This window comes from Pristiophorus japonicus, chromosome 1 (genome assembly GCF_044704955.1).
Source record: "Pristiophorus japonicus isolate sPriJap1 chromosome 1, sPriJap1.hap1, whole genome shotgun sequence".
Taxonomy (NCBI): Eukaryota; Metazoa; Chordata; class Chondrichthyes; family Pristiophoridae; genus Pristiophorus; species Pristiophorus japonicus.
In genome coordinates, this window is record NC_091977.1 from 70,862,128 (window position 1) to 70,877,686 (window position 15,559).

Consider the following 15,559-nt stretch of genomic DNA (forward strand, 5'->3'; position numbering starts at 1 on the left):
TATTGTGGGTGCTGTTTTATGAATGCATAGAATGAATAAGTGTTAGATACTGCACATTAAGAAATTTCAGTTTTAATTTAATATTCTCTGATACAGAGTAAAATGCATGTGGCTATTTTAAAAGGAAAAAAAGTCACAATCTAATAGCTACAGACATGACTGATATGTAGCCTAAACAAACTAGATGCCTCAGAAGAAACATTACTATAAGAGAGTATTAGGAAATATGTACACAAGTGTCAGTTATTTGAAAAAAAAGGATTTATTTTGTACTCTGGATACAAAAATTGATGAAAAGCTAATGCAAAAAAATTGTTTTAGGAGTGTAACACACTTGTTCTAATTAAATATTGTGGCAAACTCAACATTGCAGCAAATTCTCTTGGGATTCAAGCCTGGAATGTTGATAATTTAAACATGGGTTTTTGCAAAGAATTTTAATTTAAGACTGGTGTCTCACCAATGCACAGTACAATAGATGGTTAATATACTGGTTCATTTCTATCTTGATTTAATTACAAAATAATGGGTTTGCTGATTTAAACCATAAATGTTCTATCATCGTGCATTATTCCTTTGAAGTAAACAATCTGAAACAAATCCCTCTTTCCTAAGCCACTCAGTGTAGAGTCTTGCTAAAATAACAGCTTTCACCTTTTTGAACATCCTGACATATGGAATATATGCAATAAAGAATGGACTGGATGGAATCGCAGGAGAGATTTTTTAGTAAAATATCTGAAAGTTTTAAATAAGTTGTACCACAAAATTTAGTCACAACAATTAAGATGGACCATGCAACTACATTAAATTAAAGGGACTCACAAAGTACCAAGTTAAACTTCTGAAGACTGCTAGAGTTTTTTTTTCCTCGAACGAACAAACATTCTTGGGTTTTACCACTGACACGACAAAATCAAAGAGTAATGGCAATTGAAAACACACACTGAACATCACATACATGAAAGTGAAACAAGTTTTCTTTTCCCCTCTTTTTTTAAAAAGCAGTTTGATTCTTTTGATATGAATTGCACATTAAAAGTATACTAACAAGGTAACATTTCAAGTAACGGACACAATGAATTATCTGAACCTCGTTATCATTGGAAAGTACACTTGTTCTGTTGGAAGCGGTTTCAGAATTTTTAGTAATAAAAAAAGTACCAAAAATTCATCCTGTCTTTGGACTGAAAGTAACAGTTAAGGTCTCCTCAAAAGGACTCCATTGAAGCATGGTTTTACTGCAATGTACTTGCTAAAGAAAAATCTATTTTTAAGAAATATAATTTTAGTATCCAAAGGATGGACAGATAAGCATGCACATTTTACCAGAATGGCAAAGATGGCAACAGATTTGGCAGTGAAGGGAACATTTCAAATAAATAATTAATCCCAAATTAAGAATTTTCTACAACAAACTTACAGAAAATTGGGAACCGAATATTTTAGACAATCCCACATAGAGCCTTCTTTAAAAAAAAAACAATTTTTAAATACATCGGATATGCCAAAAGCTTTAAACTAGTGATCAACCAGCCTGGTTTATACCTGTTCTCCTCTACAATACATCAGTTAGTTCTGCGAGCCTTCAGATGTATTTACGCTTCACCTGGTCTGTAGAGCTAAGCAACAGGAGGGTATGCACACCTGTTTGTACCAGGAACCGAACAAGAACTTGAGAATCTGAAGGAGGGCCACTGTCAGCAAAACATTTCCATGATGCAACTGTACTTATGGGCGACGAACATTGCCAATTTTTTTTTTTAAATAAAGGAAAAAGCTGCAGAGTACTTTAAAAGGGCAAGGAAAACTCCACTATAAAATCCCTTCTTGTTCCCCGTAAAAAGTTTGAATCAAATCTGGAAGAAATTTTTAAAAATCTGCTTAATAGAGTGATTGTGCAGACAATATCCCTCCCAGTATCAGTACAGATCTGAAATTTGTATTGGTTGATCACTAATTAAAACATATCAAAGCTGGTAACGTTTCTGAGAACACAGTGCACAGCAATAGATTTTAAAGCACTACAGTTCAATTACTAAGGCTAGAACATTTTGTGTAGTCACATAGTGTCCCTATGATTGCAGCTAGTTTACAAAGAAAACAAAAAAAATTGTTGGAGATAAATTCACCAGACTTCTGGTGACTGATTCCTACTGTATTCGTAAGCCTTGGTCATAAATGTGACCCGAGTGCTCAATGTCTGGTAGTGTTGTTCCAAAGATCCAAGATATTTTTCAATGAATGTACTTTTTTCAATAAATAGATAGATCAGTTACATACTAAGGCAGTGTTTCACATGCATCATTTGCCATGTGGACTTGGATATCACGCAGATACACACTACCGCAGAGATCTACGAAGAGCAAGTATCCAGGGGATGGGAGGTAAAGGAGGCGATGGACCTCTCAGTCCAACACTTCCAGAACATTCCTCAGGCTGATAACGATCTGTTGAATCTCCCGGCATTTTACCCCAGCAACATGTTCAGGGGCGAGAAGCATGACTGGCTGGAAAAAAAGCTGCAGTAAGTAGCTCTATAGGGCTGGTCGTATGGGTTGCATCACAAAGTTCAAGTCTCCAGCTTGTAGCCAGGGATCGGTGTCCTCACGACGTTCCAGAAGTCTCCAGGTAACTCTGTAGTTTTCGGACTGTGGTTTTATCCAGTGAGCAAAGGTCAAAGTCAAATGTTGTGTTTGTGATATGAAAATGTCCAGTTTCTTCTATTAGGTTAACAATCTGAAGAGAGATAAGCAACAAATTAGCTGACTTTCAATGCTATGTATTATTTATTTATGACCGAGCTGAAAATGTGGTTTTCAATCATGGAATCATTAGTCCCAATGATACATAATACACGTAGACACAATCTTACCTATAGCTCGAAGACAAATAATTAAGGTACTATACGGAAAGAATTTGATGGATAATGCAATATTGTACTTGTGCCAATTTAGTCAGTGGGCAAAGTGGAATTATCAAATGACTATAAAATATCTTGCTCTACCCCATCCAAGAAATCTTCTTCAGCCTTATTCTGCCCCAGGCATTCCTGGGACTCTGGATAAGTGCTCGTTCTTAGCGGAGTCTGATCTGTCACCAGAGGCCAATCTTTTACCCAATATGTACTGAAAGTCTCTTCCAAAATTATTTGCAACATCTGCAACAGTAGATTATGCTGCTTAGTACTGAATATATTAGAAAGTGGAAGATGAAAAAAATGTATCATAACTTCTTAAATCAAATGTTGCTGAATAAAATCCCTTTCAATACAATCTATACGTTAGTGTAAAATCAGACCTAGGCAAATTTATTTTAAATACAATGCTACCATTCATATACAGCCCACTCTGAGGCAGGATCTAATGACTCAAGTTGAAAGCAGCGATGTGTACACTGACTACATAGAATTTACAGCACAGAAACAGGTCACAATAAGGCGAAAGTCTTTAGGACCTTCACTACAATTTTGAAGTTGATTCATCTGATGATATGAGAGCTAACTTTGTAAATGCACACTACCTGTGGTGAGCCTGGTATTGTGGAATATAAAGAACTCACAGGCATGAGTGCACACAACTTTCCATTTTTCATCATTTGTAAAATCAACCCTATAAAATATACTTCAGTAAACAGTATAGAATCATAGAAATTTACAGCACAGAAGGAGGCCATCAGCGCATTGTGTCTGCGCCAATCGAAAAAAAGCTATTCCGCCTAATCCCACTTCCCAGCTCTTGGTCCGTAGCCCTGTAGGTTACAGCACTTCAAGTGCACATCCAAGTACTTTTTAAATGTGATGATGGTTTCTGGCTCTATCACCCTTTCAGGCAGTGAGTTCCAGACCCTCACTGCCCTCTGGGTGAAAAAATTTCTTCTCAACTCCCCTCGAATCCTTTTAACAATTACTTTAAATCTAACCCCCTGGTTATTGACCTATCTGCTAAGGGAAATAGGTCCTTCCTATCCACTCTATCTACAACAACAACAACCTGTATTTATATAGCCTCTTTGATGCAGTGAAATGTCCCAAGGTGCTTCACAGGAGCATTACGAGATAAAAAAATTTCACACTGAGTCACATAAGTAGAAATTAGTGCAGGTGAGTAAAAGCTTGGTCAAGGAGGTATGTTTTAAGGAGCGTCTTGGAGGAGGAGAGAGAGGTAGAGAGGCGGAGAGGTTTAGGCAGGGAGTTCCAGAACTTGGGGCCTGGACAACAGATGGCATGGCCACCAATGGTTGAGCGATTATAATCAGGGATGCTCAAGAGGGCAGAATTAGAGGAGCGCAAACATCTTGGGGGATTGTGGGGCTGGAGGAGATTACAGAGATAAGAAGGGGAAAGGCCATGGAGGGATTTGAAAATAAGGATGAGAATTTTGAAATCAAGGTGTTGCTTATCCGGAAACCAATGTAGATCAGCGAGCACAGGGATGATGGGCGAGCGGGACTTTGGTGCGAGTAAGGAAATGGGCAGTCAAGTTTTGGATCACCTCTAGTTTACATAGGGTAGAATGGGGAGGCCAGCCAAGAGTGCGATGGAATAGTCAAGTCTAGAGGTAACAAAGGCATGGTGGAGGGCTTCAGCAGGGAGGAGCTGAGGCAGGGGTGGAGATGTGCAATATTATGGAGGTGGAAATAGGTGGTCTTAGTTATGCTGCAGATATGTGGTTGAAAGCTCATTTCAGGGTCAAATATGACACCAAGGCTGCGAACAGTCTGGTTCAGCCTCAGACTGAAATTGTGGAGAGGGATGGAGTTAATGGCTAGGGAACTGAAAACAATGGCTTCTCTCTTCCCAATATTCAATTGGAGAACATTTCTGCTCATCCAGAACTGGATGTCAGACAAGCAGCCTGACAATTTCGGGGTTGAGAGAAGTGATAGTGAGGTCGAGCTGGATGTCATCAGCGTACATGTGAAAACTGACACTGTTTTATCGGATGACGATGCCATGGGGCAACATGTAGATGAGAAATAGGAGGGGGCCAAGGATAGATTCTGCCTATCCAATCTTTGCTCATTGCCTCTCCAGTGCAATCAGAGTGTGTGCGCGCGTGTGCATGCTTGCGTGCATCATTTACTTCACTTTCTGCAGAAGACGACATCTGCAATAGCAGATCAGTGGCGTGCTGAGGGAGGGGGGGGGGGGTGGTGGTGGGGAGGACCAACACAAGAGCCATTGACAGAAATAGAAATCCGTGCCCTATCCCTAGTCGGGGATAGCAACCGTGCCACCAGGGCATTGGAGCTGACCCACTCATACAGGATGGTAAGTTCAATACAACTCCCAGTCTATGCTGCGGTCCTATCGTGCCTTGTAATATAACTAACTGTAACCTTGGCCTCATATAATGCAAGTTTATTGCATTGTAATGTTCGCCTCATGTGATGTACTGCAATGTTGGGGGCATGTAACGCAATGCATATATGTACAGTCTATCTGCGACATATAATGCAGTAATGCAGCAGTGGTGGACATTTAAGAAAGACTGCGCAAATACTCATGTAACCCTGACTCCTTCCCTGGTGCCAAGCGTTTTTTAGTGTTGTTTTGTACTTCCAGACTCTCACGATTCAGACCACACCGACATAGAGACCAGAGACAGATCCACCGCCTCCACCCAGCCCTCTCCCGACTTCACCACTGGCAGAGATGATGAAGACGAAGAGGAAGAGGAAGAGCCACTGATCCTGGAGTCAGTGGAGGTGGAGATGGAGGTGGAGCAGTTCCATGGAGAGCATCCTCCATCACCGAGTCTGTATTCAGGGGATTCCCCCATGGCTCCTTTGATTCTGCGGGACCAAGCGATGCGCAGCAAGGCACCCTCAGCGTTGCAATGCCTTTGTCGCAGAGACGGAGATTGGTGCAGGAAAGGTTGGTTGCTGCACGACAGATAGGCATGTCCCAGGACATGGTGCGTCTGTCACAGGCCAGCGCCGAGTGTCGAGAGCTGCTCAAGGCCATGGCTAGGATAGCCGCAAACATCGTGGCTCTATCAGAACGGCAATCGGAGGATATGTCGCATCTAATCACCACGATGGAGCGAACCGCCAACTGCGTCGATGCATGCGGCAATCGACAGAATAGGGACATGGCACGGAATCCCCACCGTGCCATAGTAGTCAGGTCAACAACACCCGAGGGTAAGGAGCTGCCAGCAGCTTCTAGCCCTGAAGCCGTGCCTTCCACATCACGAGCTTCTCCTGGGACCCCATTTATTGCACCTACAATGTCTGACCTCCAACGACAGCAACAGCACTCAGGGTGCATGGCTACACGCCGGTTTGGTATCACCACGGGGAGGTCCGGGCGGGAATTAGAAAGGGGGGGGGGGGGGGTGGGGGGGGAAAATAGTCCCAAGGGTGGTGTAACAGCAGTCTTTTGTTGTACTTGCTCATTTAATAATTGAAGTTTGATTTTTTTTAACATTATTAACGTTGTTAGTTGTTTTATACTTAAAAGTTTTACAAGGTTTTAAAATTGTTGTATATTGGACATTTCTACATAAACGTTCAAATTGAGTTCAGGCACTCTTGTACAGTGTCCTCGTCTTCCTCCTCCTTCCTCCCTGATAACTCTGCTCAATAAACCTTCTCCCATCTGGATCCTGCATTAGACAGGTAGTCAGCTATACAGGCTGAGAAAGTACAGGCCCCATTCTTTTTAAATCTCCAGAATATTTTTCAATGAAAAAAAATGTCACTAAAATGTCTGATAATTTACTCAGTACCAATAAAAATACATTTTCCACTCTGAATCGCACTGTTCACCTCAGAAATAGAGGTGCTGCTTTAGCTGACTGTTCCCGATTTAAAAATGGCAGCTCAAAGCACTACCGCCCACTTAAAATCACGCAAAACCACCTTTTCCAGGACGGTATGCAGCTCTGGTGGTATGTCGGTGGTATGCCATGAAAATCGGACTTTTTGGGCGGTATGCGGGCAGTTCTGCATAGCGGACGGAATGCATACCGCTCAGTGGTATGTCAATGATGAATATTCCGCTGAGCGGTATGTAGGTGTTTTTTTCCACCAAAATTGCATTTTTGGGTGGTAAGTCGATGAATTTCAGGCCCATTGTGTATTACCTTGCCTTGTTAGCCCTTCCCAAATGCACCACCTCACACTTCACCGGATTTAATTCCATTTGCCACTTTTCTGCCCACCCGACAGTCCACTGATATCTTTCTGCAGTCTACAGTTATCGTCCTCACTATCAACCATATGGCCGTGGCTTGTATCATCTGCAAACTTCTTAATCATACCCCCTACATTGAAGTCTAAATCATTGATATATACACCACAAAAAGCAGGGGACCTGGTGACCCTGCGGAACCATTGGAAACAGCCTTCCAATCACAAAAACACCCGTCAACCATTGCCCTTTTCTTCCTGCCACCGAGCTAAATTTGGATCCAACTTGCCACTTTCCCTTGGATCCCATGGGCTTTTACTTTTTTGACTAATCTGCCATTTGCGACTGTGTCAAAAGGCCTTGCTAAAATCCATGTAGACTACATTAAATGCACTACCCTCAGACACTCTTCGTTACCTCCTTAAAAAACTCAATCAAGTTGGTCAGACACGACCTTCCCTTGACAAATCCATGCTGGTCATCCTTGATTAACCCGTGACTTTCCAATTTATGATTTATACTGTCCTTCAGAATTTCTTCCATTCATTTTTCCACTGGCCTGTAATTACTTGGTCTATCCCTTTCTCCCTTTTTAAACAAGGGCACAAAATTAGCAGAGCTCTGGCACGATGACTGCAGCCAGAGAGGTTTGTAAAATGATGGTCAGAGCCTATGCTATTTCCTCCCTTGCCTCTCAACAGTCTGGGATACATTTCACAAAAGCAAAATACTGTGGATGTTGGAAATCTGAAAGAAAATCAGAAAATGCTGGAAATACTCAGCAGGTCAGACACTATCTGTACAGGATACATTTCATCTGGGCCTGGCAATTTATCTATTTTCAAAGCTGCTGAACCTCATAATACTTCCCCTCTCTCAATGTTTATCCCATATATTTCACACTGCTTCTCAACGACAATTTTCTCAACTACAAGGTGACGTCACAGCCAAGGCGGTAAGTGATTGGTGAGTAGCTTTTCTTTTTTCTTTTCTTTATTAGTAAGTAACATTTAGCATTGTTGTCGTCAAATTAAGTTAATCTAGGGGTTAATTCATGGTAGGATAGCTCGGACACGTGTTATGCTCCTCCTGTAGGAAGTCAGGGACGCTTCCGGTGTCCCTGACGACTAAGTGTGCGGGAAGTGTATCCGCCTGTAGCTCCTGATGGACCGCATTGCGGCACTGGAGCTGCGGGTGGATGAACTCTGGAGCATCCACGATGCTGAGAATGACGTGAATAGCACGTTTAGCGAGTTGGTCTTACCGCAGGTAAAGGGTACACAGCCAGATAGTAAATGGGTGACCAACAGGAAGAGCAATGCAAGGAAGGTAGTGCAGGGGTTCCCTGCGGTCATCCCCCTGCAAAACAAATACACCGCTTTGGGTACTGTTGAGGGGGATGACTCATCAGGAGGGAGCAGCAGCAGCCAAGTTCATGGCACCGTGGGTGGCTCTGCTGCACAGGAGGGCAGGAAAAAGAGTGGGAGAGCTATAGTGATAGGGGATTCAATTGTAACGGGAATAGATAGGCGTTTCTGCGGCCGCAATCGAGACTCCAGGATGGAATGTTGCCTCCCTGGTGCAAGGGTCAAGGATGTCTTGGAGCGGGTGCAGGACATTCTGAAAATGGAGGGTGAACAGCCAGTTGTCGTGGTGCATATAGGCATCAACGATATAGGTACAAAAACAGGATGAGGTGCTACGAGACGAATTTAGGGAGCAAGGAGCCAAATTAAAAAGTAGGACCTCAAATGTAGTAATCTCAGGATTGCTACCAGTGCCACGTGCTAGTTAGAGTAGGAATCGCAGGATAGCTCAGATGAATACGTGGCTTAAGGAGTGGTGCAAAAGGGAGGAAATCAAATTCCTGAAACATTGGAACCGGTTCTGGGGGAGGTGGGAGCAGTACAAAGCAGACAGTCTGCACCTGGGCAGGAGCGGAACCAATGTCCTAGGGGGAGTGTTTGCTAGTGCTGTTGGGGAGGAGTTAAACTAACATGGCAGGGGGATGGGAACCTATGGGAAATAAAATGGAGGCAGAAGAGATAGAAAGGAGAATAGTAAAAGTGGAGGGCAGAGAACCCAAGGCAAAAAACAAAAAGGGCCACATTGGAACAAAATTCTAAAAAGACAAGCCTGAAGGCTGTGTCTCAATGCGAGGAGTATTCGGAATAAGGTGACAAATTAACTGCGCAGACAGCAGTTAATGGGTATGACTTAATTGGCATCACGGAGACATGGGCTCCAGGGTGACCAAGGCTGGGAACTCAACATCCAGGGGTATTCAACATTTAGGAAGGATAGACAGAGAGGAAAAGGAGGCGGGGTGGCATTGCAGGTTTAAGAGGAAATTAATGCAATAGTAAGGAGGGACATTAGCCTGGACGACGTAGAATCGGTATGGGTGGAGCTGCAGAATACCAAAGGGGAGAAAACGCTAGTGGGAGTTGTGTACAGACCACCAAACAGTAGTAGTGAGGTTGGGGACAGCATCAAACAAGAAGTAAGGAATGTATGCAATAAAGGTACAGCAGTTATCATGGGCGTCTTTAATCTATATACTGATCGGGCTAACCAAACTGGTAGCAATGCAGTGGAGGAGGATTTCTTGGAGTGTATTGGGGATGGTTTTCTAGACCAATATGTCGAGGAACCAATTAGAGAGTTGGCCATCCTAGACTGGGTGATGTGTAATGAGAAGGGACTAATTAGCAATCTTGTTGTGCGAGGCCCCTTGGGGAAGAGTGACCATAATATGGTAGAATTCTTTATTAAGATGGAGAGTGACACAGTTAATTCGGAAACTAGGGTCCTGAACTTAAGGAAAGGTAACTTCGACGGTATGAGGCGTGAATTGGCTGGAATAGACTGGCAAATGATACTTAAAGGGGTGATAGTGGATAAGCAATGGCAAACATTTAAAAATCACATGGATGAACTTCAGCAATTGTACATTCCTGTCTGGAGTAAAAATAAAACGGGGAAGGTGGCTCAACTGTGGCTAACAAGGGAAATTAAGGATAGTGTTAAAACCAAGGAAGAGGCATATAAATTGTCTAGAAAAAACAACAAACTTGAGGACTGGGAGAAATTTAGAATTCAACAGAGGAGGACAAAGGGTTTAATTAAAGGGGGAAAATAGAGTATGAGGGGAAGCTTGCAGGGAACATAAAAACTGACTGCAAAAGCTTCTATAAATGTGTGAAGAGAAAAAGATTAGTGAAGACAAACGTAGGTCCTTTGCAATCGGATTCAGGTGAATTTACAATGGGGAACAAAGAAATTGAACAAATATTTCGGTTGTCTTCACGAAGGAAGACACAAATAACCTTCCGAATGTACTAGGGGACAGTGGGTCTAGTGAGAAGGAGGAACTGAAGGATATCCTTATTAGGCGGGAAATTGTGTTAGGGAAATTGATGGGATTGAAGACCAACAAATCCATGGGGCCTGATAGTCTGCATCCCAGAGTACTTAAGGAAGTGGCCCCAGAAATAGTGGATGTATTGGTGATCATTTTCCAACGGTCTATCTACTCTGGATCAGTTCCGATGGACTGGAGGGTAGCTAATCTAACACCATTTTTTAAAAAAGGGAAGGAGATATAAAATGGGTAATTATAGACTGGTTAGCCTGACATCAGTAGTGGGGAAAATGTTGGAATCAATCATTGAGGATGAAATAGCAGCGCATTTGGAAAGCAGTGACAGGATCGGTCCAAGTCAGCATAGATTTATAAAAGGGAAATCATGCTTGACGAATCTTCTGGAATTTTTTGAGGATGTAACTAGCAGAGTGGACAAGGGAGAACCAGTGAATGTGGTGTATTTGGACTTTCAAAAGACTTTTGACAAGGTCCCGCATAAGAGATTGGTGTGCAAATTCAAAGCACATGGTATTAGGGGTAATGTACTGACATGGATGGAGAACTGGTTGGCAGACAGGAAGCAGAGAGTCGGGATAAACGGGTCCTTTTCAGAATGGCAGGCAGTGACTAGTGGAGTGCCACAGGGCTCAGTGCTGGGACCCCAGCTCTTTACAATATACATTAACGATTTGGATGAAGGAATTGAGTAGAATATCTCCAAGCTTGCAGATGACACTAAACTGGGTGGCGGTGTGAGCTGTGAGGAGGACGCAGGGTGACTTGGACAGGTTAAACGAGTGGGCAAATGCATGGCAGATGCCGTATAATGTGGATAAATGTGAGGTTATCCACTTTGGGAGCAAAAACACGAAGGCAGATTATCTGAATGGCGGCAGATTAGGAAAAGGGGAGGTGCAACCAGATCTGGGTGACATGGTTCATCAGACACTGAAAGTTGGCATGCAGATACAGCAGGCGGTGAAGGCAGCAAATGGTATGTTGGCCTTCATAGCTAGAGCATTTGAGTATAGGAGCAGGGAGGTCTTACTTCAGTTGTACAGGGCCTTAGTGAGGCCTCACCTGGAATATTGCGTTCAGTTTTGGTCTCCTAATCGGAGGAAGGATGTGCTTGATATTGAGGGAGTGCAGCGAAGGTTCACCAGACTGATTCCCGGGATGCCGGGACTGACATATGAGTAGAGACTGGATCAACTGGGCCTTTATTCATTGGAGTTGAGAAGGATGAGAGGGGATCTCATCGAAATGTATAAGATTCTGATGGGACCGAACAGGTTAGATGAGAAGAATGTTCCCGATATTGGGGAAGTCCGGAACCAGGGGACATAGTCTTAGGATAAGAGGTAGGCCATTTAGGACTGAGATGAGGAGAAACTTCTTCACTCAGAGTTGTTAACCTGTGGAATTCCCTGCCAGAGTTGTTGATGCCAATATTCAAGAGGGAGTTAGATATGGCCCTTACGGCTAAGGGGTTCAAGGGGTATGGAGAGAAAGCAGGAAAGGGGTACTGAGGAAATGATCAGCCATGATCTTATTGAATGGCTGTGCAGGCTCGAAGGGCAAAATGGCCTATCCTGCACCTATTTTCTATGTTTCTACGTTTCTATGTCTGCATCATCCCTCTCGTGTGAAGAAAGACGCAAAGTTCGTTAAGAACCATCTTCTGCCTCGACACATAGGTTACCTTTGTGTATGACCCTGAAAGGTACGTACAATTACAACCAGTATCTGCTAGTGCATGAATTCCCTATCCAGAGGAATTAGGTTTCTGAGATCATCTGTTGGACTGTACAATCAATGATGGTCATCTTCCAATGGGTAAATGCACCATGTGTAGTGGGTGTTAGAACTGAAAGGTTCCAAGTTAAATTCCAACAAGGGCAATAATGAGGATGCTATACAAATGGCCTCAGTGTACTGGACATTTGATTAAAACAAAAACACTGCACAACTGGAGAATGTACCTTGCTATTTACTCACTGAATAAAGTTGTGGTGCTCAGGATTTGTAGTCAACACCTGGAAGGAAAAATCTACCCCAACTTTCTCTGGACAGCGAGATACCCCAGTTTGAGAATACTGTTAAAAATGTGAGTCTTTCCTGGTTACCTTTAATGGGTTTGATAATGTCAGTCTCTCACATTTGCAACACGATCGTCTTACTTTTATGAGAAATGACGCACAGAATCTTATATCGATTTGTACAATAGCCTAAGTTAAAAATGGAACAATAACTCCTTTTGTGATCTGGAATTGATAGCAGCGTTTTGCATAAATGTCACTTCAAACTCTGAAGGCAGGCCAGGTTAGCACTGGGGTGAAGCAAGGCTCCATACAAATTGTTAAGTTGTTTTATTTCAGTCATACAAAGCAATAGTGATCAGATTCCCTTAGTTCTAATTGGTAAAACTAATCATATACAATGATACATAATTAAAAAATGTCAAGCAATCCCACATCAGTAGGTTGTTTTACACAAGAGGTCTTATAACTGCTCCTCCAGTATTACTGACTTAGAGTCTGCCTCAGCAAAACCTGACTTCTCACCTCTTCCCCATTCCCAGAGAAAGTTGGGGCTTGGTTCCTCTTGCATCATGAAAAGAAGTTACTCAAAGTTCAACAAGAAGGGACTGTCAATGAGGTGAATGTATGTTGGGAGCCCCCTGGGATGAGATAACACCTTGGCCCAGAAATCCCGGCCTCCCCGGGTCCATATGGAGTGTGTACGGACCCAGGAAGGCATCGCAAAAGCCGGTTTTCAGCACACAATGCGCATGCGCTGAAAACCGGCTTTTCTGATCTGTCAAGTTTCTGGCTTGACAGATCCTCCGTATCGCGGGAGTGAGGACATTTTCAGGTCAAGATTGTGGTATTTACCCATATCTTGCCCAGTAAATGTCCTGAAAACTCTTGCGCCCGATAAAAGCAGGCACATAGCCTACTTTTACAGGCCTAAGAGTTTTAAAACACACAAACATAATAAAATAAAATTTTAAACACACTTAAAAACCCTCCTCACTACGGTAAATTTATTTTAAACCACAATGAAAAAAACTTTTTTAAAAATTGGGAAAAAATATCTTTTTTCTATTTTTTTTTTAAATTAGTGTTTTGCGTGTTTGAGGGGGGGGGTTCTCAATCATAATGGGAACTCCAACTTACGGAGATCCCATTATTATGATTGAGAAAATACTTCACCTGATTGGCTGCTCAGAGCCATGTGACTGCAGCTCCACGCAGCTCTGTGGACGTCCTGACATGCACGTGCTCCGACGCGTAGTGAGTGGAGGCCTCAGGACCGGCATCGCTCATGGGTGCAGCAGGTTCTGGTAAGTGCGCATCTTTGTTACCTTTTTTAGCCGATCGCCAGCGGGAAGCAACCGACTGGGATTTCTAGGCCATTGTATTTACAATCGACCCAATCAACACTATCCATGTGTGGCTTTTAATACATATTCGGCAAAAGCCTGCAGTCTTCCCTTTTAAACCTGTGGAAATCCACTTTGTTTTAAAGCCCAACACTTTCAAGTAACTTTTCTCTTAAATCATTCCTGTGGTCAAATGGTCAAAAAATCCTGAAATGCAATACATTCTTTAAATACTACATAATTGAAAGAGTATTGCAATTTTGTCTCAAAACCTAGGGCTCAATTTTCCCCAATGCCGCTTTTTGGTGTACTTGGAGTTATGCCCATTTTTTTTGGACCCAACTACACCAAAAAAAAATCATCTGACTTCCCCGTTTGAATTGTTGATTTTGGCGGCGCGTAGCCTGTCCTTTAGCTTTGGGGGTGGAGCCCAAGACCTGCGCCAAAAAGAACGGGTTGCCAGGGTAACACTGCGGGCTGTGGTTGGAAAGTGAAATATACAATACATTCTGGCCAACTCGCAGCAACCTGCACAAGCACCTTGCAGCAGCTTACCAGCATGAAATTATTGAGAAATTTATACCAAAAGTCTATTCCCCCCTTCTCCCAGTGCCACTCTTAACCCTGGCCGAAAGGCCTCCCTCCTCCCGCTGCTAACCCTGGCTGAACGGCCTCCCTCCCCTCTCGGAGCAGGTGCCATCCCTGGCCGAAAGGCCTCTCCCCCCTCTCTTCTCTGCTATCTGGGTTGTGGAACTGCATCTGCTGCACTGATTCTCTTACCTGCGCCGATTTTGTTAACTGCCCAGAAGGTTTTTCCAGTGTGGTCATATAAGCCGTTCTAAGAAAAATTGGAGTAAATCGGAGCTGGCCAAACTTGCTTCAATGGCCAGAATTGGCACGGGTGGCAGGTTACGTCCCCAATTAGGTACAAAAAAAATCATAGCCTAAAAAAATCCTCCCCAAGTTGGAGATTTTAATTTACTCCAAAAAAAAAGGCGCACACCTAAAAACGGCGCAGATAATTGGGGAAAATTGAGCCCCTAGAGTTAACAGTTTAAAAAAATTAATTTGCACATAATGATTCATAGTTAACTCTTTATTGGTATGCAGGATCCAGAGTAGATGGGAGTGGAATGCTACATATTTCAAAGACACTAGATGGCAATGATGACAATTGTGTAGACTTCTCTTCTAATGTGCCAATCTTGTCCAAAGGGAGGTCACCAAAGAATGGTGTGCGACTTCCATGTCACTATATCAGCATGACTGAATCTTAATGCTCTACAACAACAACAGGAGGAGGCACATCCAAAATCCTCCACTTTTGTTGTCAGTTATTAATCCCATGACCTGGATCAATGATGTTATTTCCTGATAAATGTTCGAACATTTATGTAAGGGATGAGATATTTGATGAGACTTCGAAATCGAGAGAGATAGATTTTAGGCAAAAAGTCAAATTTAATGACTCTTTCCTGATGCTTCTTGGCTGATTTTCCCTTATGGAAATGAGGATGATGATTTATGGGCCAATATACCATGATTCTTGGACTTGGCTACAAAAGGAGTCACTGCTTCAAACAGCTTAGACACAATTAACTTTATACTGTTTGAGATTCCTGTTGTTCAACCTTTCCTACAATGTTTGCATGTCTATAGTCATGATCCA

General features: G+C 42.8%; 1 protein-coding gene across 3 annotated transcripts in view; it reads right to left on the bottom strand.

The window, feature by feature from the left end:
• Window positions 1-233: 233 nt before the first annotated feature.
• The window catches only part of mllt3 (MLLT3 super elongation complex subunit), a 191,137-nt gene continuing 175,811 nt past the window's right edge, over window positions 234-15,559 (bottom strand). For all 3 annotated transcript variants that reach the window (XM_070881003.1, XM_070880984.1, XM_070880993.1), the window contains one exon: window positions 234-2,739. In XM_070881003.1, the coding sequence (XP_070737104.1) occupies window positions 2,608-2,739 (132 nt within the window). In that variant the 3' untranslated portion in view covers window positions 234-2,607. The remainder of the gene's footprint in view (window positions 2,740-15,559) is intronic.